Source organism: Anguilla rostrata, chromosome 5, assembly GCF_018555375.3.
Source record: "Anguilla rostrata isolate EN2019 chromosome 5, ASM1855537v3, whole genome shotgun sequence".
Lineage (NCBI taxonomy): Eukaryota > Metazoa > Chordata > Actinopteri > Anguilliformes > Anguillidae > Anguilla > Anguilla rostrata.
The window spans coordinates 50,492,182-50,520,150 of NC_057937.1; the positions used below are offsets into that span (position 1 = coordinate 50,492,182).

The window sequence follows — 27,969 nt, forward strand, 5'->3', positions numbered from 1 at the left end:
CCACAGCAATGTTCTCCGTACCGGCCAACACAAACAGAGCCGGTCTAAGAAGGCTGCTTTTGCTTCACAACATTCAAGAACGAACGCTTTGATGATTTAATCAAGGTTAGGGCTGAAAGTGGGTATGGGATTAGCAGGAAACATCCTTAGAACTAACAAGTAGAATTCAAATAGCGTATCCAGCACTACCTCAAGTCTGCATACCAGGTCTGGACTACATCAGCAGGAAAAATTACCTTTAAAGTGAGGTTTTCTGAAGGATGTAGGTCGCCGCCAGCCAGACTATTTTTAATTCTAAAGAAACAGTGGATAGGTCTAATCTAAAATGGCATATAACCAAGCCTTTTTTGCTGGTTTCCCACAGGACAGAGGTCAAATATAATGAAAGAGGGAGCATAGTCTGTATTCAATCAGGATGTTACCTCTAACTTCAGCTCAGTTTAAAGCAAAACTATTTTCTTCACATGCAGTGCCTGGCAAGTTTAGTGATCACCACAATTAAGCGATAAAACTGTTTATGCAGGGAAAAAACACTTCCATTTATTAAGTTACAGCTAAGAATAAATATTGATAAAATAAAAGCTAGCATGGCGATTTAAATTAAATAAAACAACGCATTGCAAAATCCGAGCCAGTTAACCTAGAAGACGATTCCCAAGTGGATTTAACGTTCGGCAAACACTCATCTGTCCCGACTTTTCAAAAGGCCGTTATCTAGGAACTCAAATGTTTTGTTGTTCAGACTGCTCCCATTTCATAAATTATAAAGGATCAAAGAACTATAAATAAAGCTAAAATAAATATTAAATTGGCATTCACATTTCACCATTTCACTGTTTGAACTATTTAAAAAATAAACTGAAGAAAAGGAAAAGCAACCCACAGGACTGTCTGAGACAGTAATGCCGATTGACGCTGCAGTTAAATGTCTAAGTGGCTTGCATCTTCTCACGGGGAGTCTAAAGTGAGTTTGAGGGGGATCACGTGGACAGGCTGGAGTCTGGCACAGTGCACTCGTTTCGACTGCAAAGCATCACAGCCTCATTCTGTCAGAGCTCAGCCCTCAAGCCCGATTACACTCATTTTTTTAAACTTTATACTTAAAATATGTTCTGCAATTATTATGCACATTTTTTTGAGGCTAAATGAACCAGGCTCACGATGACATAAGACGCAAAGTACAGTTTTATGCAAATGTTGGCTATTTGGGAGCTCCAGTGTCCGATGTTAAATTTGTTTTCCCATAAAAAGACAAAGCATCAAAGGGTACAAGAGCAAGAACATGCATTTGGAACTGGAATAAACTGTAATTGAAAAAATGTGACTGATGCTGTTGAATCTTCTTATCATTTATCAAAACTGAGTCATTACTTGGTGAGGATACTAGTTTCTTGGAAGAGGATGATAAATCTTCTATTACATTCATAAGTATATTAATAATTTTTTTAGTTTCTGACTCTGCAGAAAAAAAGGTTGCAGAAATAAATGCAGAAGCACAGACAGAACCAATTGGACTGAGAACAATGAAGTACAATCCAGGCTAAATTTATTGGAACATCAACTCATGTCAACATGATATATTTCAATGACTTTTCTCAGAAACACATATGTGCTTTATAAGTAATAGATATAAAAATCCATTCACTTTAGTTTCTAACAAAGAGCATTTTTTTTTGCTAATTAAATACTTAACAATAAGGCTGGTCTACACAATTAATATTTTCATAACTGTAGCGGTTAAGTAAGCATCATATTAAACAGGCCAGCTGCCCCTCTCAAAGGCTTGTGTCAGCAAGCTCACTCAGAAACTCTTACAGGGAGGCGCTGGACTCACTGAACTCCACACCAGCCCCGCCCTTTCTGTCCACCTTCCCTTTGCCTTCAAACTCCTGAAACATGGCAGCCATGTGAGCAAATTACAGCCATTTCATAAAACCGTTCTTGCTTCAAACAACCTTAATCTAATTACACTCCATAAATGAAAATGCATGTATGTAGCTTAGCTTGTTTCAATAGAAAAATGTATTTATATCACTTCAATTTGACTCTAAGGCTCCGAGTGTTTTCAGACGTTCTCTTTACTTATTAGTCCTCGCGTACAACTAAATGGCATATTATGCCATGGTGCTGGTGCCCATAATTCAACCCCAAATCAATGGCCATCAAAGCTCTTGTGGTGAATTGGGACAGGCCACTGATGGAAAATACTCTCTTACCTTTTAACAACATATCGTGTAAGAATTAAAGAAAAAAAAAAAAAGCTTAAGCCTCAAGCTTTTGGTTTGAAAATGTAATATCTTACATCAATAACAGTAGCATGTATCATTTTCATTAACAATGTTTATCCTTTTAGCTGCCAAGATAACAAATACAGAGTACATACTGTAACAGGGTGATTGAGAATTTAAGTGAATATATGGTGTAAGAATGACAGGCAGACCCACTAAATATATATTTACAATAAATAGATACACCCTAAAAATATGATTTTATAAAGATATAAGATAATAGATATTTTAGCCATGGATTTATCAGAAAGCGAATTTTGTAAAATCATCTGCAGTAGCGCAGATGTAGTTTCAGTAAGAAAGGAACGAGAAGATTAACTCAGTCTAAATATGTGCTTCCTAAAAATGAAATAATACAGGAAAAAAAATCTTGTTGCTTTAGTAGAAACATCACATGCCGAGACATATTTTTTTTTTAGTAAATTTGTGTGGCCCCTGCTAAACATGGTGCCTCCTTGAGTTGAGGGAATGCCGTCTCTTCCTCTTCCTGTGACAGTGTTCCTTCCTGTCCGGCCAGGGGAAGCCGGCCGCACCTGACCTGTAGAACTCCTCGTACTCCTCGCTGTCGGAGTCGTCCTCTGGCACCGGGAAGGTTCTGCCGCCGAACACTTCCCTCAGCTTGGAGCCGAAAAAGGCCTCCAGACTGCGGCCTGCCTGGGCCACCTCGGAGTCCGGCTGCAGGTCATTAGAGACGGGGAGAGAGAGAGGGTTATCCAGCAGCACGTCCAATTCCTGCATTTCCACACGCACGGTTACCCTACCCGCATTTTAGTGGAGGTTCTCAGTGGCAGAACTTTCCTAATCCAGTCATTTTCCTTCAAATTCTTTCATATCCATTTTCAACAAGCCGTCGCAGAAACTTGGAAAGTAATATCATAAACACCAGGGATTTGTCTCAGGCTATTTCTTTCCGCTGTTCCTTTTGGCAACTATTATATGACTATTTTTTCCCTCAAATCTAAAGCAAACCAGGCATCGTACATATTAGGGGACTGGGCATCTTCTTCAGAACAGGGCTTTTTAATTGGGCTTAATTGGTGATTATTTACTTTGTTAAGCTCATGATGAACTATAACTGACCAATAAATGTTGGAACAGAACAAACAGGGAAAGCTCGCCAAGTGCTTTGGCCAGGCTCCAAACAATTTCAAAACAAGTGGAACTCACATAATTGAACTTTGCACAGTTTCTGAACATCAGGAAGAAATCGGCCACAAATTCCTGGGGATTGTAGTAGTGTGACGGGCTCCTCCTGTTGAGCTTGCTTCTGATCACAGACAAGTCCATGGGCTTCTTGATTATCTGGTAGTAATGACGGGCCTGAAATGAGCAGCACACATTTGTAAACCTGTGCAAGAAGCTATTTTCTGACCACAGATTTCACCCAAATTTTTAATTCCCAATTGCAACAGTGGGTCTGTCCCATTCTGTCAGTTGGAGAGGGGCTCACATTAGCACACGTGTCCTCTGAAATGTGCCCTAAAGCACAGCATGTGATCGCCCTGTCCTAACAGAAGACGCGGGGGAAACGTGACAGACCCATGCATACAACTGGGCATTCTAGATTGGGCAGAAAAGGAAAGTAAATACATCTTTGAAATGGAAAGAAAGTCTCTCACTCTCTGCCTGTGTGGCTGCAGGCAGGTCTCTCTCTCTCTCTCTCAGACTCTCTGTCTCTCTCTCTCTCTCTCTCTCTTTTCTCTCTGTCTCTCGCTGTCTCTCTCCCTCCCTCCCTCCCTACCTCCAGGCAGGTCTCAGGCCTCAGGGCAGGTGGCGGATGACACACTTACCAGTGGGCTGACCGGCTCGTGGAAGGGAGCGCTGAGGATGTTGCAGGAGATGAACAGCGTCAGCTTCTCACACCTCTGCAGGCCAGGACAGGAGAAAGAGAAATGAAAACACCCAGGTGTGTTTTTTTCTATATCCACAGGCAAAAGACACCAAGCTCAAATAACAAAGACAACAACAAGCACCAGGAGAGACATGATAGATGTCTGTGGAAAGCTGCTTGGACTACTATGAATGAAATTAGTTTTGAACACTTCATGCAGCGCTCTTTGTGACGATCAATTTTGGGGGAAAATGGAGGGACCCTAAGTGAAGTAGATAAATAAAGAAATAAATAAATAAGGCGTGTAACTGTAGAATTTGTTGACATGGAGCATGCTTGCATGCATGAAGCAGTGAGTGTGGTGTATTTGCACCCATGGCCTGTCCACCTACCCGCTGGTCGCTGTCCACCAGTCCATCGGTCCCACCCATTCCCGCGTGATCCACGGAGAGGCGCGTGTTTTCGCAGTCGTACTCCATCTCCGGCTGCAGGACGTCCCGGCACAGGGAGCACACCCAATCGCCTCTGAGAGGGGATGACACGTAGAGTGACATCAGAACAGCGGCAGCCCCACTGGGAAAGGCCAGTCCCTGTCTGACTGTGCGTGTGCCAGTGTATCTGCTCGGTGCGTTTTTTTATGTATGGAGGGAGATTCAAACATTTTCCTTCATTCTCTGACTGGTCAGGCACATGCCCACATGCCAATGCCAGCAGAAAAAGTCAACTTCATTCTCTGCTTTCGGCACGCGACAGTTGGTGACTACGTGCTGCAAGATGAATTGGGGCGGCCAGCAGAACTTTTTTTGTTTCCCTGGCAACTCGGTGGTATTCCCTGCACGTGTGTAAAGCGTGAATGCCTGGTGGGGGGCTGGCGCAGCGTGGTGCACTGCGGTACTCACGTGGGGAAGCTGAGGAGGGGAGGGACGTGACAGGATAGGTGGAAGACCTTGGGACAGTGGTCACAGCAGAGCAGGTCCCCTCCGTTTCGACACACAGCGCAGAAGTCCTCGTTCTCCATCTGCTCCGCCTCTTCTTCGACCCCACCCTCTTCTGCCACCACCACCGGCCTATCGGTGTGCTCCCCGCTGCTCGCCGGTCCCGATCGTTCAGACGCGGGTCCTGGAACCGGCCCAGACTCCGCAGCTGGACCCAAATCCACGTCCGCTCCTGGGCCCTGATATGACTCAGATTCTGGCTCTGACACCAAATCGGGCGCTGGTTCCAGATCCCGTTCCGAATCTGCATCCGATTCCAAACCAGGGTCGGGTTCCCGGTATGGGTCTGGGGACGGGTCTGGCCGGTGCTCGCGTTCCATGGCCGAGTCCGATTCCGGCTGTGGCTCGGATTCCAGACTGGGCTCTGATTCGGGCGGCTGCTCGGATGCAAGCTCGGGCTCTGAGTCCAAATCTGGTTCTGATTCTAGATGTGGATCCAATTCAGACTGCGGCTCAGTGCCAGACTCTGACTCCAGATCTGACTGTGGTGCTGGAGGCAGGGAGGGCCCCTCTGGTGATCTCTCCCACTCAGGATCAGAAGCTGCTCCTACAGAGCTGATGGTGGGTCGGCTGGCTGGCTGCTCCTTTGGCCAGTCTTCTTGTGATGATGACTGACTGACCTTTGTGCGCACTTCTGCATTCTCATCAGGTTCTCCCTACAAATAGGAGAGTAAAACACATAAAGGTTAAAGATGAAAGGAGATTAAAACAAAACCAAATATAAACATACACCAGTTATAGTGGTATTTATATCATTCTAGTAGTTATACACCACAGTCATAAACCAAGTAAACACATTAATTAATCAAATAAATAATTGTCTTTGAACATATTGTAAGATAATTAAAAGACAGAGAAGTGCTGAGCTTGGATAAGATCACCTTTTGGTGGTGTTCCTCAGAGGTGGGGCTCCCTGGCGGTTCTGGAGCAACAGCGCCCTCTGTTGGTGGCTCCGGGAGAGGGCCACGAGGCCTGCGCCCGCGGAGCGGCGGGCGGGTGGCGGCCGGATGTCTGGGCGTCAGACGGACGCGCAGCCGCTCCAGGCACACCAGCGGAACCCTCGAAGCCTTCGACGCCTTCGGGCCCTTCGAAAATTTCTGAGACTTCGGACCCTCCTTGGCAGCCCTGAGTGACACAGAGACGTGTTCTCTGGGCTAACTGTGCTCACACCTTCACAGTTTCTGCAGGAAGAGGAGGAGAACCTGCCATACCTGATATCCTGCCGACGCTTCCTTGATATCCGGAGCCTCGCTCTATCTGTCATTCCAGTGCCTTCACATGTATGTGCTTTCCCTGGGAAATAAGAGAGGAGCCCCTTAGATACACAACAGAAACCGTCCATCTAGGAGGACACCACAGACAGGAAGGTGATATCTAAATGAAATTCTTCCTCTTTTTAACAGGCAGTAGAAAGTAACACACACACAGGACACAAACACGATACCAGCAGAGGAGTGGAGAGAAAGTTCTCCCTGTGTGCCTGGCTGTGCACCCGCTGCAGCTCTGTACCTGGCTTTGCCTTGCAGGGGGGCAGGGAGGAGGAACGCGGCTCTGGAGAGCAGGAAATCGGGGTTGGGGTAGAGGTCATGACCTGGGCCACGCCCTGCCCGGCCCTGCCAGTCTCTGCTTCCTCCCTCTTCTCACCGGCCAGGGCATCGTTATCCTGCCGGGGGTGGGGGAACATTAGAAAAAAAAAAAGTGAATGTGCAGAAATGTTCGACGTGATCCTCCCCGAACGTGGACGCCGAAGTGCGCTAGCGTGCGCCATCGGCCCGCTCCGGGGCTCCCGCCTCCTCCCAAAACGCGGCGAGAGGAGCTGGCGGTGATGGAATGTAATTAAACGAGGAGAAAAAGATAATAAATCTGTCATCGGACTGCGAGCACGCCCCACGCGCAATATCAGAGACATCTGAGAGTAATCAGTTCCCTCGGTGCTGCCGAGAACTGGGCTCAGCGTTAAACAAAAGATTACAGAAGAAACGGTTACCTGGGCAACGGCACCACTTTATTTATTACGATGTTGTTGTTAATTTGTTTTTTTTTTTAGTCCACTGCATAGCCACTAAAGATGCTGTTATAGCAGTCGGCAAGACCTCTGGTTTCTGAATTTTCATGGCGTTCTACTGCACTGAAACCGACGCCTATTAAATTAGATTCAATTAAATGAATCACAGTAACAGGGCCTCAGGCTCAGTGTTCTCCCAGATTCGCCTAAACTCCCATGAGTTTGCATTATATGCTGGATGCCAGGGGCTCCCAATCTGGGGTCTATGCAGGATTCCCAAGGCGTCCTCAGCAAAATGGAAAACATCTTTCCTTTTAAAGGATAGTGTACACACACACACGTACGGACATGCACACACACACACACACACACACGCACACATGCACAAGAACACACAAAGATCTACACCTCACTGATAGTACTACAATAATTTAAACAATTCAATATTTACACTGCACCACATTGCTACACATCTTACACATCCAGGATATGGAGATATCACATTTCAGTCACGCTTTAGTGTTCGAGCAGATAAAACAGTTGCAGCGCTGCAGGCTGTTGTATGGGGGTAATTTTAGGGGGCTCTGAGATGAAAAAAATTTGGGAAACATTGACCAGTGCACTGAAAATATATGCTGAATTGGGTTCCCACCGTAGCATACTGCCACCCTGTATTGAGGAACTTATTTTGATTTAGATGCTATAACACTCTACTTTCAGCATCTCAAAATGCTTTACTGTAAAGTCACAACTACAACCAATTTTTAGCGCTCACCTGGGTAAACCATTATTTGGATAGGCGTAAGGCTTGCTACCCTATGAAATGTCACTGATATATATATACATATATATATAGATTGTCTTCGCCTGTAGATTGTGTGACAGGGAAGTTTTTACCTGTGCTGCTTGGGCTGCTGCTGCTATGCTGGTGGTGACCAGCGGGGGGCAGGCTTCCAGGGGAGCCGCTGCAGCAGCCGGTTCCTCTGAGGAGCTCTGGGAGCTGTGCCCCCTCCTCCACAGTGAGCCGGATACACAGGGCGCATTGGGAGGGAAGGCCTCGTCTGAAGCAGGGCCCTGCAAGGGGGAGTAGGAATTATTTACAGTAACTAGATGGTCATCTCCTGTGTTCCTGGCCTGTTCTCTACTGTCTAATTCCTGGAGGTTCCCGATGGTAACAGGCATTCCCATTGCTGGTCTACAGTTGATGAACTTTCACGAAGAGGCATGCGCAAGTACACAACATATTGCACAGCAGTGCTAGTTGCCACTGCCTGGGCCACACCTATAAATATTCACAAGGTGCTTGAAATCAGGTGCTTGATCATGTTCAGTTTCCACGGTGGAGAGACAGAACTTTTATTGCTGAAAAAGAGTCGACCATCTGGTTGGTTTAGAGAAGCAGAGGTGCGTCCCGGAGCTCCAGCTGTTAGCCTAGCTGTAAAGTGGGCCAGCAGCACTGAGCAGGTGTTGGACTCCTACCACACAAATGCAGCACGGACAGCTCAGGAGAGGGAGGGAGGAGAGAAGGAGAGAACAACCTTGAGCACTACTCACAAACACAGAGTGGACAGAAATAGACTCCACATTGTGTGCAACCTGCCTCAACGAAAACGCTAAAAACACTGTTCGTCGCAAAGTTCAGCCATCTGCGCAGAGCAAAAAAAAAAATTATCTTCTCTTCATGACAAAAGGCTTACTTATGGCAGAAATTACCATATGCAAATCCCACATCTAGGGCCTCTGCCCGCATCTCTGAATCAGAGGCGTTAATTCAAACACATTGCAGATTAGATTTCCTTTCATCTCGCAGTTTCCCCTTAATATTAAAAAAAAAGATTTAAAAAAGATTGTTTAAAAGCTGCAACAGCAGTAGTCCTCAACAGCAGCATTTAAATGTCTGACTGTGAAATGGCTGTCCGTATATCCAGAATCCTCCCTCCTTTTCCCACCTTTTTCTGTTGCTGCAAGGGGACGTTAGCCACCTATCAACGAGGTGGCAGTGGATCCCACACAATCAACTCCATTTACCCACAACCCCAGAGCAAAAGTCACCATGCTCCATGGGCCACAGCCCTGACTGTGGAGCAGGCTGTATGCAGCCTGTATCCAGTGACTGCATAGTGGAGATGGGACAAAGTCTCACAGACTGGCAGGGAATGAAGGGGAGAGATGCAGTCGAGCAGGACGGAATGAAATCAGGCTGCCTTCTCTCCCGTTCCCCAAGTGTCTCATTAATACCAGGTTAAATGAGAATGGGGACACGCCCAAGTGCTCTCAACTCATTTAGCTGACTTTACACGGGAAAAAATGGGGTTGGTTACACGATGGTGTTTTTAAACTGGGAAATTGCCACTTTTTACCCAGTAAACACAAAATATGTTAAGAAACATGGCACGGATGAGGCCATTTCTTTCACAAGCCGATGTACAAAGGTTAATACGTGTTTGCATTACACACACTTTTCAGTGGTATCCAAAAACACAGCATTGAATGGGTGCAAGTGGTTCAAAGTACAGCCACAGATTGATGACTAGGACTAGAAAGACAGCGGCTGCCTGTTCATTTCAGAATCTAAGGGCATCCAACTCCATCCCGATTACTGTGCTACATGTAAACTGTGAGAAAACCGGTTAAATGGAAAATAAGGAACTAGATAAAATGGAGGCACCAAATTTTTTTTAAAGCAAGCTGAGAACTCACTTTCTGTGTTGACTTATTCTTTAGTTATGGACACGGAGGACATGGATTAAATGCACTTTAAGTTCTCAAATGAAATAGCAGCTTTATTTAATGTTGGCAACAATAAAATCCACACAAATCGCCAGCCACGCCGGGAACATTTGCTCTAACTTTCCTAATGTCCCTGGAAGATCTTGGGAGCCAGAAATCGTTTGCTGGATATCTGCACTCCTTCAGTGTACCCAGTGCCAGAATCACTCGGCGTGAACAAAGACTAGCTTTGTTTAATTTTGTTTTCCTGTCATTTGTCATAATTAGCCGTTCGCATTTGCTCGACAGATTGCGCACCGACTGCGTTTCGCTGCGGCGCATAAGGCTCGGTTCTCAGCTCTCTGACATCCTGTACTTCTGCGCATTACCAGGCGCTGTCAGATCTGCAGTGAGCTGCTGTCACGTCGCTGGCAAATTCATCAGTGCATAAAAGGCAGGGCTCGCAAAACGGAGGCAATTTCCTGTGTGCAGGAAACCGTTCTGCGGCGAGGGGTTCGCGTCTACACCTCTCCTGTATTTTTTCCTGTTTTGTTTTTTGTCTCTCAACCTACTAAACGCTGACAGGCCACTCTCCCAAAATAGTGCACCAAATGGAGCATACTGGTACAATGGATGAAGATACCTGCTATAAACTGCATTACGTACTTCCTCAAAGACACCCATGCACCATTGTTATTTTCATCACAGTTTATAAATGCAGCATTCAGTATCGATGAAAAACAACTAGTGGTAAAATTGAACAGTGCATACGTTTTCACTGACCTTTTTTCTTTTACCATTAAAAGACTGTTACAGAACACACAGCTAACACTAGCTTTACACACTGACACACAGCATAGAGAGGAGGTCAGTGTACGTGCGGTAAATACACCCCCCCACCCATCCACCCCCCAACCCCCGATGAAGTACATGTGATACTGAAACCCGGGTGCAGGGCCTGTGGTCAGACACCTCTGAGCTCAGAGCCTTTGAAGCCTGCAGCCAGCTCGAGCCCCAGGAAGCGCTGTGGTCAGCCCAGGCGCCGCTTTACGAGAAAACACGATTAAAAACGCGGGAGGTGCAGAGAGGTGCAAGCAGGTTCCCAGACTCACCCTGCAACCGCTGGCGCTCTGGGGGGGCTGCGCGGGCTCGGCCGCAGGGCGGTCCGAGCGGGCCCCGCGAGCAGGGGGGGCTCGGGGCTGGGCGGGTGCCAGCTCCCTGGTCTGCCGCTGGCCCGCGCCGACTCCGCTCCAGGGCGTGGCCTTGGCCGCCGCGCTCCTCTGGAAGGCCGCGTCCGCGTCTGCGCCGCTCCAGCCCTCGGCCGTCTGCGCGGGGTCTGCGGCCGTCTGCGCCTGCCTGCCGGGAAGCCGCTCCGTCTGCAGCTGATGGGGCGACTGCAGCAGGAGCTGCAAGCTGGACTGCGCGGGCTGCGGCTCCTTGGGGGACGAGCCGCTGGACCTGCGCAGACGGTCGTCCGGAGGCCTGGCTAAGGCGATCTGCGCGAGGGCCGGCGGCTGGGGGCACTGGGCGGGGAGAGGAGGCGGAGTCTGGGGGCTCTGGGATGGGTGGGCGGAGAGAGGAGGCGGGGTCTGGGGGCACTGGGGCACGTGGGTGGGGAGAGGAGGCGGGGTCTGGGGGTACTGGGGCACGTGGGTAGAGAGAGGAGGCGGGGTCTGGGGGTCACAGCGACCCTGGGGAGGGAGGGGCTGGCTGGACTGCGCGCATGCGACGGTGCATGCGCTCGACTCGGGCTGCTTCCTGTCCAGCTCCGCCGCAGGCCGCATCTCCGGCAGCAGCGGGACATGCTGCAATGTCCTCTCAGGGTACGAAGCAGCCATGGGGTGGCACCTGACCCCCTGGTGCTCCCCGGAAGACCCCCGGCTGTTCCCGATCAGCAGGTCAGGGTGGGGTGCAGGGCCCACAGGGACGTTCACGCAGTGCGAACAGCACATCTGGGGCTGGAAGCGGGCTTGGAAGCCGCAGCTCTGATCCACGGCTCTGGGACATAGAGAGCTGGCCAGAGCTGAGCAGGGGATTGGCTGAGGCTTTAGGATACTGGAACAGGCCACGCCCATTGAATGACTTCGGCTTCCTCCCTCAGCTGTCAATTCACCTACAATTAAAACGGAAAAAAACAAGCATTTTGCAACAATTCAAGGGCAAAACAGGAGAACCAAATAAAGTGAATGGATTAACAAAGATACAAGCTCTAAATGTTAATGAGACTATGTTTAACATATATTAACTTCAAAGGGAAAGACAACGTAGTTTTGTGAACATTTTCTCAGTTTGTAGGTATATGCCCCACTGATCCACCCACATATTTGCTGAAGTTTCTAGCATGTTAATATTTTCTGAATATGCTGCTGTCTCAAAATATCCATAACGGAGCAGGTTGCTACCAAAAGTGGAAATGTGCTTGGTCCAGAGGCTGGCGTCCCAGTTAAACTTGATCTTCACAGGGGGGTCGAGGTCATAGCGCAGCTGCGACTCCAGAATGCGCTGCATCTGGAAGGTGATCTGAACAAAGACAGACAAAATGCTCGGTCTCTTACCACTGATTTAAACAGCACTTGTTTTCATCCTCCATTTAATTATATCTCAATTTCAAACACCCCATGGTAGCTGTAGGGCTGTTTCATCGCTACAGTGTGCTCCATCAATTCTGGCAAAGCACTGCTCATTTTCATTCTGCAGTCTTGCCACAAGATCTTTTTATTAACAATTTTTTTTTAAACTCCATATTTTTCTTTTCCTCTCCCAATCTGGAAAGCCCAATGATAGCTGTCTTCTGAAATATGTGCAGCCATCCTTTCTTTCGCTCTGCAATCCATCAGCTAAGACCACAGACCACTCGCTTGTCACACTTCCTGTGTTTACTTCACGGCGCACAGTGTTTCTGCATCCGAAAGAGAGCCAGGACACTTCAGAGAGACGCCCTCGCAGACACCAGGGGAGTTACACTCGCTAACACTGTTAGTACAGCAGGGATGTAAATATTACCCTCAAAGCGGTTTGAGCCATTCCAGATCTTACTGACAGCCCGTTAGCTTTACTGAGCTGAATACACCAGCAGACAGCATCAGCGTTAGCTCCACTGTAGATGATCATCTACCCTTCATTAAAACCTGGAGTGACTCACATTGCCCAGAATTAGGAGTGCCACTACCACCAGGACTTTATCTGTGGTGTCCAAGCTCACAGGTAATGGCAGATTTTGACCCCCCAAATCCCAAGGGGCCCTCGGTTCAGCGCTCTGACTCCCACCCAATACGGGATGAGACTATCTACTGTCAATCACTTTTCTCTTTATTTCTCTGTAACAAAACATTATGACTGCTTAAAATCAGTGAATCTGATACCGCAATATGGCCCCTCAATACAATTTCGCACCCATGGGACCCCAGTACCCCCATCGTTACCCCTCCTAATACTTCAACCAGCCTACCAGCTCCTTGCTGAAGAGCAGGGGGTTCCTCTGGTGGTGGGACGAGGCCCAGCTGATGAAGTTCTGCACGTGGCTCAGCTGACTGCAGAGCTCGATCATGCCCTGCAGCTGGTCCTCCAGGCGCTGCCTGAACTCATTGGAGACTTTCTGTGTAGAGAACGGGAACAAGACATCAACACTCCTGTGGGCGAGCTAAACAGGGGTGCATGGTTAGCACTGTCCAAAGACTGGATATTAGAAACAAACAGACAAGCAATGTAAAACACATCATACAATACATAAAATCGTGACAAGCGGTGATTAAAAGGTAAGGCAAACACAGCTCGGGGAATTGCATAATGAGCCTGTTAAGAGCGAATGGGGAAAAGCAGAACGTCAGGGCTGTTGTTCAGTGCAGATATTGCCCTCGCCATGAAGGAAGATTTCGCTCTGGCAAAGTTTCTTGCTAAGCAACAACCGCGCCAGGTGCTCTGCAGCAGAAAGAAATATCATAACTAGTAATATCCTGTAATCCAATCATCGGGTAGGGCAGGCGGCAGCACCCCACGGGCTATCAAAATTACAACAAAAAAAAAAGAAAAAAAAAAGAAGTCAACTCATTTTCAGAAGAGACTTTTTTTATTTTAAGGCTATGTCAACGCAAGCTGACGTGTTTCAGTTTCATTAAGCCGGACTATTGGCAAGAAGTAACCCAATTAACATCTATTTAGAGCAGACCTTTCCAGAGGTCCACATACCCGCCCGCTTCCAATCACTGCCTTCAAGACTGATTACATCATGTTTGGAGCCGCGTCTGTTGAGGCTCAGGTACATTTAAGGCCTATTTCTGCTGCGTGGGATTGGAATTCTCTGAAGGGCCTTTTAAAAGACAAAGCATGCATTAGTGAGTGATTACCTCCAGCTGTTCTATTAATAGATTGGCGCGTTTGTTCAGTTCGTTTATCATGATCATCTTGGCCATTTTGATCTGGTTTTCTGCCTTCCTCTGCATGACTTTCACCCCGTGCAACCTGAGAAACCCACAGATAATGACATCAAAGAAGATAAAAAAAACCTCTATCTTCATCAGAACAGGTTTTCAAAATGTGTCGATGCTATACAACTTATCATATATTCATTTAAGGGCACATATATAAAAAAAGTAAAAATTATTTTAAGAACAATGTTTTTTCTTACTTTTTTTTACTACATGTTGTAAGAGAACTTTTTTTATAGCATAACATAAAATAACCTAACATAACAAAATGACAAGAACAGGCCATTCAGCGTAACATGATTGTGCTTACAGTTGCATTGGGCACCCAGATATGTTTATCTTTTTGCCTCAGGGTAAAAAAAAAAAAATACTACTTTGGCAATAGATTGCCCACAGAGCAAAGACATCACAGCGATGTGGAAGCTCTAGCAGGTGTCGGCAGCTCACCTGTCTTCTACCTGCTTGGCCGTGTTCTCCACAGTGGACTTCTTGTCCTCCACTTGGACCATCAGGTTCTCAAAAAGCCACAGCTGGTTCTGAAGGGCCTTTCTCACGTGAACGACCCTGAGAACAACAGACAGAGCGTCTGTCGCATGCAAACGACTGCCCACTATTGAAGCTCACATGTTAAAAGCGTATTTTGGAAGGCTCAGGCACGCTGCACTTTTGTACAGTTGAGTGGCAGGTCCTCAACCATACAGTAGATCGTAACAGCATGCATGCATATGCGTGTGCTTGTTTGTGCTTTTGCGTGTGTTTGTGTGTGTGTGCGCGTCTTTGTTTGTGTGTGCATTTTTGTGTGCGTGTCCTTGTTTGTGCATGTGTTTTGTGTGTGTGTGTGCTCACCTGTGGTCCCTGTGGGTGGCCAGATGGCAGCTGCTGCATGACAGGAGGTCACATGACTCACAGAAGAGGTCCAGGGGCTCTTGCTTGTGGAAGTGACAGAAGGGAATGCCATTCGACCAGCACCCAGAGCCTGTGAGGCACAGCACAGGGTCTGAGCTACTGCACAGGCACAGCTACAGCACAGGGTCTGAGCTACTGCACAGGCACAGCTACAGCACAGGGTCTGAGCTACAGCACAGGCACAGCTACAGCACAGGATATGAGCTAGTGCACAGACACAGCTAAGAACACAGCTTGACATTTGTGACATATTTTGCCATACTGCTAAATGCTATAGCAGTAAATTTAAAATATCTGGGTTGTCAGACATCTTTAAACCAATAAAAGATCAAGGGACACATGGGGGAGCCAAAGATGTGCACATAGGGGCGTATGTTGGTCTTCTGCACTGGGAAGGGTTACAGAAGCAAAAACAAACACAAACAAAGCTTGTGTTACACATTCTCTTCACAGAGTCTTTAGTCTGACTTTGTGGCAGTTCTTGTAAAAAAAGACAAACATACGGATGAATCACAAGGAAGAGGAGCTTGGGGACCTGACTGAAGAAAAGTACAACACACACACACTCACACACACAGAGATGCAGACACACAAAGAACAGAATCCCATAACACACTCATTGGCAGGCGATTGAGAAACATTTTGGAATTAGTGATAATTCCACTTGTCTTTGTCAACTACTCAAAAATGGACAGAAAGCAACCATGGCCCAATTTTAAATATCAATCCAACAATTCATTCAGAAAGTTCATTTTGTTTTTTTATCTCAGCAAACTTAAAGCTCTGAGGAAGGCTGAAACTGAACCGCATGAATGTTCCATCTCCGTTAGCTGGCCAAAAATAAATGTTGAAAGAGAATTTGTCTTTGTGCTTTAAGTCCACAGAGCGCTGCTCTCACGGTACTTCTTCTTTTGATGAAGCAGTGACTTTGTTGTTTTGTTTTTTTTTCACTCAGCAAACTTCTTCATCTTTTATGGGTATGACCAACTGAACCTACAGGACCAGCTAACCTATGCTCTCAGTTTCTCATCTAATTAATACACTGCCATCACCGAAAATCAAAAAAATGAAAACATGACGAAAGACAAGTGCAAGGAATAGAATAGCAAAAATCAAACAAATACACACATCGTTGTCATTTGTGCACATGAATTGTGAAGGATGCTGAGCTTAGATGAACCAAAGAGTGAGAACAAAGAACAGCAGAGAAGAAAGGCTACAATGATCAAATGAGCAAAAAGAACATTTGAACATTCTCAGCTTAACTGGGACATTAGCACTTCTAAATTTAGACAATTTTACCACTGATCATGTGAAAAAAAGTGTCATCTCAGAAAGTGCAAGTGAACTGAAGTTGTAGGGGGCTGATCTATTCATCAAAGAAACGCATTGGCTTATCAACAGCACAGCACAATACCAAGGTGTATAAAAACTTGCATCGGGAGGCATTAAAGGAGCGATTGCCACAAATGCAAGCAACCTATTATTTGCATCTGAAAATCAAATCAAATGGACTGCAAATATTTCTGTATGTAAAGTTTTTTTTTTTAATTATCTTTTCTATTAACCAACTACGCTGTCATCAGGCACCCATCACACTGTGGTAAACAGCAGCCTGATTATTTTCGGTCTTTGTTGTAGCTTTGCAGCGCACTGCTGACTGACCACTTCCTGCTGGAGCCCCGCTCACATAAACAACACAACCCCTAATCAGATAGCAAAGCACACCTCCTAATGAGGAGTAACTACGGAGCTCATTATCCATTGCAACCGTCCTCTTTGCCCCTGAATACAGATCAGAACCAGGGATTATTATGGCGGGTCAGCATGATGCCAGGGCTACTTGTGAAGTGCTTCATTTGTCTCAAGCAAAATAAACAACTGGAGACTCACACACCCACTGAGAGCTGACGACACTATGCTGGAGCAAGGCAGGTGGAAGGTAGTGGGCATCTGGTGTCAGTAACAATGGTTTTAAAAAATAGGTCAAATTTGAAGAGATTCTACATTTTATACACATCCTGGATGAATCAAAAAGATCATTTAATATAGAAATTTTGTCATACTGTCTTAACCTCATTATAAAGCAAATATCTAGTTTTAAATTCCACCAAAATTGTACAATTCCACACACACACACACACACATACACACACACACACACACACTTGTTTGTGCAAAACATACTGCCAGCACCCTTACACTCCTTCTGTTAAAACTGATACTGAAGTATTTGATATAATTTTTTTTTTTTTTCATATGGATGCAGGGGCTTTTTCCCAGGGTACAATGGGGCTGAGTAAGGTGTGCAGGCCAGGTAGGAGCGTACCAGACTGAGCTGGCCTCTTGCCCGGGTCCATCTGCAGCAGGGAGCCGGCGGGCCTGTGGTCCTGGTGCATGTCAGTGCACTGGTAGCACAGCCACTTGTTGCACAAGGTGCAAAGGCTCTGGCCGTCTCTGGGCTCCCGGCAGTGCGTGCAAAGCTGCAGGACACACAAGTACGCAAATAACATGAGCAACGCTGCAGACAAGAACAACGCTCATACGTGAGAGATACGTGCACTGCTTACAGGGACCGTTCACCCTGAAAATGATCATTGTCTTCTTACTTGACAGTGCGAAACACTTTATTTCAGATTTGATTAGGCTGTCAAAAAGACTTCACAAGGCCTGATGTCAGAATGAGTAGAAGCCAATGGACAAGGAAGACACAGTTTTGCTTTTTTAATCTCTTTGAAATACAAACAACAAAAATTAATTGTATTTGATGCCATAGATTGTGAAAATGACTCACTCTGAATCTGTATGTGCAGTTACAAGGAACTCCATAATCATGCACCTCTTAAATTATCTTGTTTTCATTAGAAACTTGCTAACAAGCTAAAGTGACAAAACTGTCACACACAGTGTCATCAGAAACTGGGGAAAAGATTATCTTTTTTTAGACAATAGCACAACAGCGGATTGTATACTTCAGCATTAATTAGCACCTCGTACTTCGGTAACGAGAATAACTACCAAAGGTACTACTTACAATAATTTGTTACCTTGCAGACTGTAAATACTTTGTGTGTAATTCAAGGTTATCAAGTAATAGATTTGGGAAAGAAAGCAAAGGAAAGCAGAGGGACAGAGAGCAGTGTTCCTGAGCTACCATGATAATGACTGCACAGCCACTTCAGCTTGTAAGCTTCTTGTGAAGTGAGAAAAATTAGGCTATATCATTATGAATGTGGAATTGTTGATGTTCCAGCACATACTGTGATCAAACGTTTTTTTCCCCCCACAAATTATGCCATTTGTTTTACTACCATTGGTATTTCAGAGAGATTTTAAAGCAGAACCTGAGCTAGATCTTCCTTGTTCAAAGATGTCCATTCATTTTGAAACAAGGCCTTATCAGGCTTCTATGGTGGATTGGTGAAATCTGCAAAAAGCTGCTGTGGAAAGCTGTCACCCTTGTGTCCAAATAACAAATAAAAAAATCAATTTTCAGGGTAAACTTTACCATTAACACATTTGTGTAAAAAGAAGGAACTGGTCTTGTAACCTAAAGGTCACAGGTTTGATTCACAGGTAGGACACTGCTGTTGAACCCTTCAGCAAGATACTTGAATTGCATTGCTTCAGTATAAATAAATCCAGCTGTATAAATGGATGCAATGTAAAGGCTATAAAAAAAGTTGTATAAATCGTTCTGGATAAATGTCTGTAATGTAATGTCTTTGCCTCAGATATGCTCAGTTGCTGTGCTACTGTATGACAGGGCATTGGGTATAGGCAGAAATTAGTGCCAGCAGAAATTGAATTTGAATTGCATAACTTGAATTTCTATTGCAATAAATTGAATTTGTAATGATTCGACTGAATGTCTAAACTAATTTCAGCCCATAAGTGCACTGGTTCCCAAATATTTACAATCCCCAAAATATTTAAAGATGTATTCTCAACACCACAAACTATATGACACATTTGCAGTGTTTGCATTTGATATTGAATATATAAATAAGTTAGGGTTAGGGTTCAGGTTAGGGTTAGAAATAAATACAAGGCTATACTGCAAGGAGAGAGAGAGAGAAACAGTGCACCCTGTACTTATATTTGAGTAACCAATTTCAGCAATAGTAACAATTAGCAATTAGCAATAGTTACAATTAGCGTAGCTTCTAAAACAAGAGACAATCACTGAAAATGAGGAAATAAGTCAAATAAGACTCCAGCAAAAGTGATAATTACATTACATTACATTACATTACAGGCATTTGGCAGATGCTCTTATCCAGAGTGACGTACAACAAAGTGTATAACCAAAACCAGGAACAAGCATGCTGAAAACCCTAGAGGGAAGTACAGTTCCAAGTGCAGGGATCGACCGTGTAGTTTAACTTGGACCCTGTAGGTTAATCTGATTAACACAACAAAAACAGCAACAAAGCCTATGCAAATAAAACAAGCAATAGTATAATGGGAAACTGAATTGACGATAGACTAAATATGGACCTCTGAGGAGGCTGGAGGAGTCCATAGAGATACACAGTTCCCAAACAGTAAGAAACATAGAACCAATTACACATACTTTCTGATAAAACACATCACTCTAAACATTAATGATTACCCATTTAACTTTGAGGGGAAACCCTGCTGACTGTGTTACACTTCAGTGCAGGACTGTATAAGTTCCAGTTTGCTACTGTTAAAGTAAATACAATCCCCTGCATTACACAAAGATGGAGGCTAACATTTTCAGAAGTGGGTTAGTTCTGTGTCTGACAACAATTGGTAAATGATAAAATAGACAACAGCAGATTGGTGAATTTATCATTGTGCTTTTATAATTGTTGCACTAGTTTAATGTAGATATCAGAGACATGGCTACCTCAACCAGTGGCTGGTTTGAAACCACAATTCAATATCACACCAAGACAAGTACCTAAAAGCTGAATGGGAATTAGATTCAGCTCAGAGACAATATCTTTACGCATAAGCACTGAGGCGTTGAACAACTGAAATAAATAAGTGTAACAGCATGATTTTCTACAATTTCACCTGGAAAATACAGACTGTGCCACTTTTACATGGTTGTCACTCAGGAGCTGCTGGCAAACCCCTGAGCCTTCTTTGACTTGCGCTGCTCTTCTTTAATATTCACGCTTAATTAGAAAGGCATTCATGCGCATCAAAGAAGGTGAGAAACCCCTTGACACCTTCTGGCAGATAAAAACACAAAATGTGTTGTTGAACTTAGTGTTGCCATGAAACGGCCTACATTGACTTCCTGTCAAACCACTCTGACAGTCCAAAGACTTATAGTACAATCAATTTGTTATACACATTTAGCCACAAGAGCCTGCCCTTTGGAGGAGGGGAAAGGAGGGGGGGGGCACACAGATAGCTCAAGTGCAAGTCTAATAAAAACTCTGTTAACCTGCCCCTACAAGACATCAAATAAATTAATATTGGCAGGTGCACCTCTCTCAACAAACCAACAGCTCATATACCATATATTGGGAAACTCTACTCCATAGTGAAAAAGCAGGGCTCAAAATCACTTCTTCTACATTCACACACACACTTACAAGTTAATTATTTGTCGTTCTGTTAAAAACAAGCACACTCTCAAATACGTACAGTGACAAACAGAACAGTTTTTTTTTCTAAATCACAATTTCGCTGTAATTTGTCTATTCTTTTTTTTTTTTTCCCTGTTTCAGCAAATAAAGTCTATATGGAGAAATATCACTTACCTTCTCCATGTCAACACCTGGGTGTTTAGCTGTCTGGTGTGTAGTGCTGCATATATCCACATACAGCAGCCTGGAGCAAACAGCTGTGCTGGGAGAGTTACCTGCTGGGTACAGCACGTACAGCACAATACATTACAATTAGCCTGTGTACAGTGCACTCATCTAACTCTGCACTGTGTAAAAGACTTCACAAGTCCTCACACTGCATTGGGAAGCTGTAAATTTAATCCCTTTAAATTATAAAATTATCTTTTTTAAAAATGAAAAAAAAAAAAATCCTGACCAACTGTAATAATAGGGAACTGGGCAGAGGTGGATGAGTGGGAGGGGGGGGAGGATAATTAATTTTTTTCTGGGACAAAAGATCCCCCAAAGCCCTTCCCAAAATGGAATCAAAGGACAAATGACCTATATTTATGAGGCGTCAGTGCTTTGTAGAAAGTGGGAATGAGATGGGATATGTTATGCTACCTGCGCCCTCTGACACCATAGAGTATCAGCACAGAGAGAGCATCCTTTTACCTCCCCACCTTTCCTTGTGCCTGTATTACCGCAGAGAGAATGCCCTCCTTTCCTTATTCCTGTATCAGCTCAGAGAGCGCCATCTTCCCAAATCCCCACATCAGCACAGAGACTGACCTCTGAACTCCATATCTGCACAGAGAGTAACCCCTGCACTGTATCATCACAGAGCATCATCCCCAAGCCCCATACCAGCCCAGAGAGCACACTCTCTGACCTCGTATCCTTCCAGAGAATCGACTGAGCCCTCAGGGCTAAATTCATTTTTATGCAATGTACCAAACAGTGTTTGTCAATGGCAGGGTTACATTACACTAAAACACGGTGACATTAAGATCTACTCATGTCACACACACTTATACACCCCACTCAACTCCCTGTACTTCCCTCAAAAATCACTAACCAACTAAAACGAAATACCTCTAAATAAATGGTACCACATGCAGTGCACGCAGTTCACATATTGCTCATGTGAAACTTGCTTGTGGTCAAAAAACACTCCCACGCAAACAAACACACAAAAACAACACAACTTGTTTCACATGAATTCTCAGACCCACTTTAAAACGTAGTAACAATCATCAGCACTTTGCCCCGATCCAGGAAGTACTGCTGCATTGTAAACGCTTATTGACTCCCTTCCATTTATGTTTTAAATCTTTAAAGCCCCATGCATGCACCTGCACCTCAGCCAGTGACACAGCTCTGTACAAGCCACAAACAGCCTGACTAACAAGGAGCCCACATGATAGAAGTCAAGGAGATAAATAGCTTCCATAAACCAGACCTGGGCTTTTCAATGAACCCACCTGAGCACAGTAGCATATTCCTCCAATGACAAAACTGCTACAAGGATGCATAATAATATAGTAGGCTACTCACTTTTCTGGAGTGCTTGTTGTAGTCCCAAAACGGAGCCCCACTATAATCTAATTACATGCTATGGATGTTTCTTTTTTTTGCCTTCTCCCTCTAACGATGATGCACCACAATTGTTAAGAAGCAAGTCAAAAACAAAGTAAGGAACAGGCGAGGCCAGGGTATCTGAGAAAACTGATCTCAGTTTCCTGTGAGAATGCAAATCGAGCACCTCCCTGTCGGTAAATATAGAACTGGGGTTGTAATAAGGTTGATGCGTGCCCTCATCACTGCTTTATACGCCCGCCCTGGCCTTAACTCCCATCATTTAAGAAGGAGCGTGACAGCAAGGAACCACACGTTAATGTTTTTTTTGGCACTGCCAAAGCCGAGGCTGGGCGCTGCGGACCACAAACCTCAACAGACAACGGAAGCACCAAAAAACTCGTGCGTGTTCATTTCATCCCACTTTGACAGATCAAACCAAAGTCAGATCTGGATTGAGGCATACATGCATTTAGATTGTATGGGAAGTTTCACAGACATGTACGTGAATAGAAAAAACTTAAATAAATAAATAAATAGGCTAAGTGATTTCATTGAACACACCACCACACCAACCTCATCCCCCAAAGCGCGCGTGTGTTGTGTTGCAGGTGCAAACGGGAGCACCTCACCTTCAGGTGAAAACCGCGTGAAAAGGATAAATAAGTGGACGTTGCCCTAAGAGACTAGCTGAGTGACTTATTTCCCTCGTGTCATCATATAAAATCTAAATAGGCTACGTAAATGGTCTCTAAATATTACACAGTCGATTTTTACGTCATGTATATTAATCTTCCTCAAATGATAATACGACAAAAATACATATATCTCGGCTGACACTCAATATAAGTTCTGCAAATTAAAGAGTAAACAAGCAGGACGTTCTGTACTCTTTCAATAAGATGTGTCAGGATACTAGGTTTGGATTAGAAAGCTATGCAAATAATAACAAATAGCCGATAAAATGTCATTGTATAGGCTACTTTCCTTATTGTAACTGTTCACCTTTTCACCTGCATAGCCAATGTGATCGTGTAAATCAAACGCATTACCCATTTTTTAAATTTTTTTGTTGAACATATTTAGAGGCACTTCACTTTCTTATTGCAGGTCATAAAATAACCGGTATTTTTTATTGCCGAGTAATTTCCATGCGATTTCACATCAGATTTTTTTTTCCATCAGTCCTCTCTGGACCGCACCTTGCTGTAAAAGAGCAACCACGTAAAATGTTCCCGCAAATTAAAGAAATATTCTTCTACTTACAGTTGATACACACAGTACCTCACCATAGCCCGACTTCCAATTTTATATGTAAGCAAGAAGATCAATTACAAGAAAATCCACACGCTGGGCGGGAGGAGCGATATTTCCCGAGGCATGATGAGAGAAATCTAGCTACGCACTATGTTTATGTGATACAATGTCAACGCGAATCCTGCATAGCAGGCTGGCTAATATTGCAGTACAGTAATAACCCTCCCTAGTAGGTTACAAACTTTTTCTATAAAAACGTTTCATTGTTCTGAGATTATCGGATGTGAATTTAAATTGCAACGTGGCATGGCGTTCAGAATAACTAGAAAAATAAATGAATGTTTTCCCATATCAAGAAAAGGACAAAGTCAATTTGCCGGCAGCGTTTGATTCCAAGCATTTGAAGTTCATTACCTTCGTCTCTGATCATCAACGTTCCCCTCCAGTCCAATAGATGTCACTCTTATTACTGAGACGAAGGTTTTTGAGGCATGAAATCTCGAATATAATCGTGAGATTTCCTATTCACGCTCCTCTTTCAGTCACCCTCCAAGATGGTAGGTACGCGTTCCTACATTTCGGCATACGATTTCGAATAAAATCTAGCCACATCCTCAGTTTCAGAGGCCAAAAATGAAATGCTAGTTGCTTTATATTACACAGGGAATGTGGTCAACTGTCACAAAAGCAAAATGACCAGAATATAATATAAGATACATTAAAATCGAGGCTTTTCTCTAATTTTGCTCTAGCTGTAGCCTACTGTTTAGGCCTGTTCAGGCACATTGTACGTTAGCTAGCTACTGAATAACTTCGTGTTGTATTGTTCTGCATTTAACGCACATTTTTTGAAAATGTGCACCGTTAGGGTTTCTAAAGAAACTAGATCGCACTAGCCCGTAGTAATGTTAGAAAATCTGAGTCGTGTAAATGGATACTAATTTAGCTGACATTACCCAACTTGCTAGCGAGCTAATGCAATGTTTTACAATGTTCGAAGATTTCTAACGTTAGCTAACAACTATAAGTCAAATCTCGTTTCCTCCTCTATTCGGAAAGCAATTTTGACATTACATTTTCAATGTTCAAATGTGTTCTGTTTACTTGTCCAAACGTAGACGAGGAGTTGGCCAGATGAAAATATGTCTTTAGGAAGGCACCGGTTGTAGCTTCATAGCTTGGTGGTGCTGCATGCTGATTGCGTGGCTAGACAACCAATCTGCAGCCCCCTCAGCTTCCACTCACTGGTTCTCTTTTTCTCTTTTTCTCAGCCTACTAGAAATACCAAGACCAGGAAGCTCAGGGGGCACGTCAGCCACGGTCATGGCCGCATCGGTGGGTACCAAATATCGATTAGTTTTTGTACCGAAGTGCTCATTGGAAGTTGCCGTGCCGGCCGTACGCTTACGCTACTGTTGCTGAGGTGATTTTCTGTTGAATGACTGTCCTCCACTCTCCTTCGCCCGATTACAGGGAAACACAGGAAGCATCCCGGAGGTCGTGGTAATGCTGGTGGTATGCATCACCACAGAATCAACTTTGACAAATAGTGAGTATATACGGGTTTTTAATGACTCAATGAAGATATACCTTTTACTTAGCACCCCAGTTCCAGACCGTAATAACCAAAAGGTGCAACTTGCTAGCCGCACTAGCGGTACCTTGTTAATCTGCCTGTGTTCATTGGAAGATATAAAGATGAGGTTGGCATCTTGTTCTAAGTCGTCTTAAAGAAACTATGCTTTTCTGATTTGTGTTTTGGCCTGTACATAGCTGAATGTGCACGTGGCTAGGAATGTAATGCTTCTGGTGTCTGTGAGTGTATTGCCCGACTAGCAACCTGTGCGCTGTTTTGCCTGCTGTGGAACTGGGAGAAAATGTATCTAGTGCACAGTAGATTGTTGTGGCATCTGGTGATTTCTCTTCTGCTTCGACCCCGAGACTAGAGTCTCATCCTGACACGCTGCCGTTGTCTTGGTGTGCTAGAGCTCTCGCAGAGTGAAGACTGATCTTATTCACTGACTGGCTCCTCTCTCGGTCCAGTCGGCCACAGGGTCAGTGACATGTTCACATGTGTTCGGTGCCATTGCTTTAAACAGTATGTTTTGTCTGAAACACTGGATTTGGTTAAATCGCTTGTCAGAAAGGTACATATTTCATTTATGTTGCTGTTGTAAGGTCTTTTTAAGCAATCATTGTTTTGGATTCCTCATTTTAGAAAAATGGGAGTAAACACTCAAATAATCAGTACACCACACAGGCACAGTACACTTATGGTGAAATATCACCTTCTGGCTAGCTGGACCTGATGGTTTTCATTAGAAAATGTTAGCTTGATTGCATTCGTCTCATTCTTTGGGAAAACGTTCTGTCATTTATTCTCCTGGGTTTTGAGGCGCAATTTGCGACGCATGTAATGCTTTGCTTCAGTCCTTTTGATTTCTTTACACTTTATAACATCAGTTCCCTAATAGAGGAAAATAATTTGTTACGTATTTACACAGTAGATTTCTAGATGTCCTATCAAAGACCCAGAAGAAATGCAGTGTTACTGTTTGATATGGATGAGTGTTCTACATTCTCTGCACAAATGTTAGTTGCCCTGAGTGCAATGCAGGGTATTGTGGCATGCGCACGTGGTGGAACGTGATGCAGTAAGCCTTTTACATCATAATGATGACATTAATTTGTTAAATTTTTCATAAGATAGAAAGGAATCAATTTTCCTTTCCCCGCTGCCTCAATTTTCCCAAGACAGCAGAGCATGGTTGCAGGTGTGAGAGTTTCATTATGTGAGATTCATTGTGAGATTCATTATGTGAGATTGCAACACCCAGTCCAGCTTATTGAAGCTACAGAGAAATTAATTTGTTCCCTTTAGCTGTGAAAATGAATTATTCATTTGAACAGCAAAGTCTGTTTTAATAAGTGTGAAATGGTTCATTAAATTTCATTTCTAAGTCTCAGGAGAGTCTTGCAGCGCTGGCTACTGTTGATGCCTGATAACTTGTCCCCACTTTTCCCCCCTCTCTTACTCCAGCCACCCTGGTTACTTCGGTAAGGTCGGTATGAGACATTACCACCTGAAAAAGAACACCATCTTCTGCCCGACCATCAACCTGGACAAGCTCTGGACTTTGGTCAGTGAGCAGACCAGGCTCAACTACGGCAAGAAGCCCGAAGGCCCCGCCCCCATCATTGATGTCGTGCGCGCTGTAAGTACGGGGCTGTGTACCAGCTGTGCTACACGTGGAGTCTGCGCAGAGAAAGCGTGGGGTTTGGCAGGCGCAGCTGCGCTCGGTGCTCCGAGACTAGAGTCTCATCCTGACACGCTGCCGTTGTCTTGGTGTGCTAGAGCTCTCGCAGAGTGAAGACTGATCTTATTCACCGACTGGCTCCTCTCTCGGTCCAGTCGGCCACAGGGTCAGTGACACATTTGTGCGGTTTATGTGCTGCTTTAATATGCTTAGGATAGATTTGGGCCTTTGAAGCCTCTGAGTATGGAAATATGGATATGGTGTCACACAATGTGTACTGACACAAGCTGAATGTGAAGGTCCCTTTGGTTTGAACAAGGGTTTAAATTTTTGTTAAGGAAATTGTCACCAAAGTAAACGCATAATACTAGTGGATAGCAATGGGACTCGCATGGAATGCCATTGTTAAGGTTATTGGATAAGAGCAACTCAAAATGATGCTTCACGGCCTACCATAAAACAGCAAACCAATGCAGTAGTTCATTCAGTTTTACATGAACATGTATACTAACTTGGGGTGTTCTGGTTTCAGTTTACCTGATATTTTGAGCTGTCTAATTAGTGTATGCAGTATATATGCCCACACGTGCAGTTTTCTCATATTTAGTGCAGATAAAGTAGTAGGTCATGTACCAAGACAATTGGAAAATTACCTACTTTTTGGTTTTCCATTAACATTTTTCTGTGTCTGTGAATGTCTAAGAAATGGTCAATTTGAGCATGACCAATGAGGCTGTTGTGTGGTTTCACAGTAGGTCATGTACCAAAACTATTGAAAATGACCTGCTTTTTGTTTTGCCAGTAACATTTTTTCTGAATGTGAATGTCTGAGAAATGGTGAATTTGAGCATGGCCACTGACCCTGTTGTGTGCTTTGACAGGGGTACTTCAAAGTGTTGGGCAAAGGCAAACTCCCCAAGCAGCCCGTCATCGTGAAGGCCAAGTTCTTCAGCCGGAGGGCCGAGGAGAAGATCAAAGGAGTGGGTGGAGCTTGTGTGCTAATGGCGTGATCACCCGATACAGTTTTTGCAGGAATAAATGTTTAAAATTAATTTGTGTGTTCCCTTTCTCTGTTCACCAGAATGCAGTTCTTAATTTGAGAATAGGTGAAATCACAGATGAAATTGA

The 27,969-nt window shown here is 44.4% G+C and overlaps 2 protein-coding genes and 2 non-coding genes across 9 annotated transcripts; 3 read left to right on the forward strand and 1 right to left on the reverse strand.

Annotated features, from left to right (window-relative positions):
- Positions 1–1,529: 1,529 nt before the first annotated feature.
- Positions 1,530–24,135, reverse strand: trim66 (tripartite motif containing 66). 6 transcript variants are annotated; one of them, XM_064336927.1, is made up of 18 exons: positions 23,999–24,135; positions 20,903–21,006; positions 17,488–17,641; positions 15,099–15,228; positions 14,700–14,816; positions 14,172–14,286; positions 13,277–13,423; positions 12,231–12,348; positions 10,941–11,941; positions 8,017–8,193; positions 6,624–6,777; positions 6,326–6,407; positions 5,996–6,239; positions 5,019–5,770; positions 4,512–4,644; positions 4,079–4,153; positions 3,456–3,608; positions 1,530–2,963 (listed from the first exon to the last, which is right to left on the reverse strand). In XM_064336927.1, exons 1-18 carry the CDS (start codon positions 24,012–24,014, stop codon positions 2,727–2,729), a joined length of 3,909 nt encoding a protein of 1,302 aa, XP_064192997.1. In that variant the 5' UTR covers positions 24,015–24,135; the 3' UTR covers positions 1,530–2,726. The 6 variants fall into 6 exon arrangements, with proteins under 6 accessions (XP_064192997.1, XP_064192998.1, XP_064193002.1 ...); XM_064336928.1 differs by having other exon boundaries at positions 20,903–21,003; positions 23,999–24,093; XM_064336932.1 differs by lacking the exon at positions 23,999–24,135 and adding an exon at positions 23,594–23,985 and having other exon boundaries at positions 20,903–21,003.
- On the forward strand, positions 24,050–27,893 carry rpl27a (ribosomal protein L27a). Its single transcript, XM_064336937.1, has 5 exons — positions 24,050–24,141; positions 24,856–24,919; positions 25,058–25,133; positions 26,625–26,799; positions 27,723–27,893. The coding sequence occupies exons 1-5, from the start codon at positions 24,139–24,141 to the stop codon at positions 27,849–27,851; spliced, it is 447 nt and encodes a 148-aa protein (XP_064193007.1). The 5' UTR covers positions 24,050–24,138; the 3' UTR covers positions 27,852–27,893.
- Positions 25,520–25,651, forward strand: LOC135256210 (small nucleolar RNA SNORA3/SNORA45 family). The gene has a single exon (XR_010330415.1). It is a non-coding gene; the product is annotated as a small nucleolar RNA SNORA3/SNORA45 family (small nucleolar RNA).
- Positions 26,889–27,020, forward strand: LOC135256209 (small nucleolar RNA SNORA3/SNORA45 family). Its single transcript, XR_010330414.1, has one exon. It is a non-coding gene; the product is annotated as a small nucleolar RNA SNORA3/SNORA45 family (small nucleolar RNA).
- Positions 27,894–27,969: the final 76 nt, after the last annotated feature.

Coding starts and splice junctions, on each gene's coding strand:
- trim66 (XM_064336927.1), bottom strand. Junction 6,778..8,016: donor CAGCAGCCCAAGCAGCACAG/GTAAAAACTTCC, acceptor CACCCCCGGCAG/GATAACGATGCCCTGGCCGG. Junction 4,154..4,511: donor TGGTGGACAGCGACCAGCGG/GTAGGTGGACAG, acceptor CCTGGCCTGCAG/AGGTGTGAGAAGCTGACGCT.
- rpl27a (XM_064336937.1), top strand. Junction 24,920..25,057: donor CCACGGTCATGGCCGCATCG/GTGGGTACCAAA, acceptor GCCCGATTACAG/GGAAACACAGGAAGCATCCC. Junction 26,800..27,722: donor TCATTGATGTCGTGCGCGCT/GTAAGTACGGGG, acceptor GTGCTTTGACAG/GGGTACTTCAAAGTGTTGGG.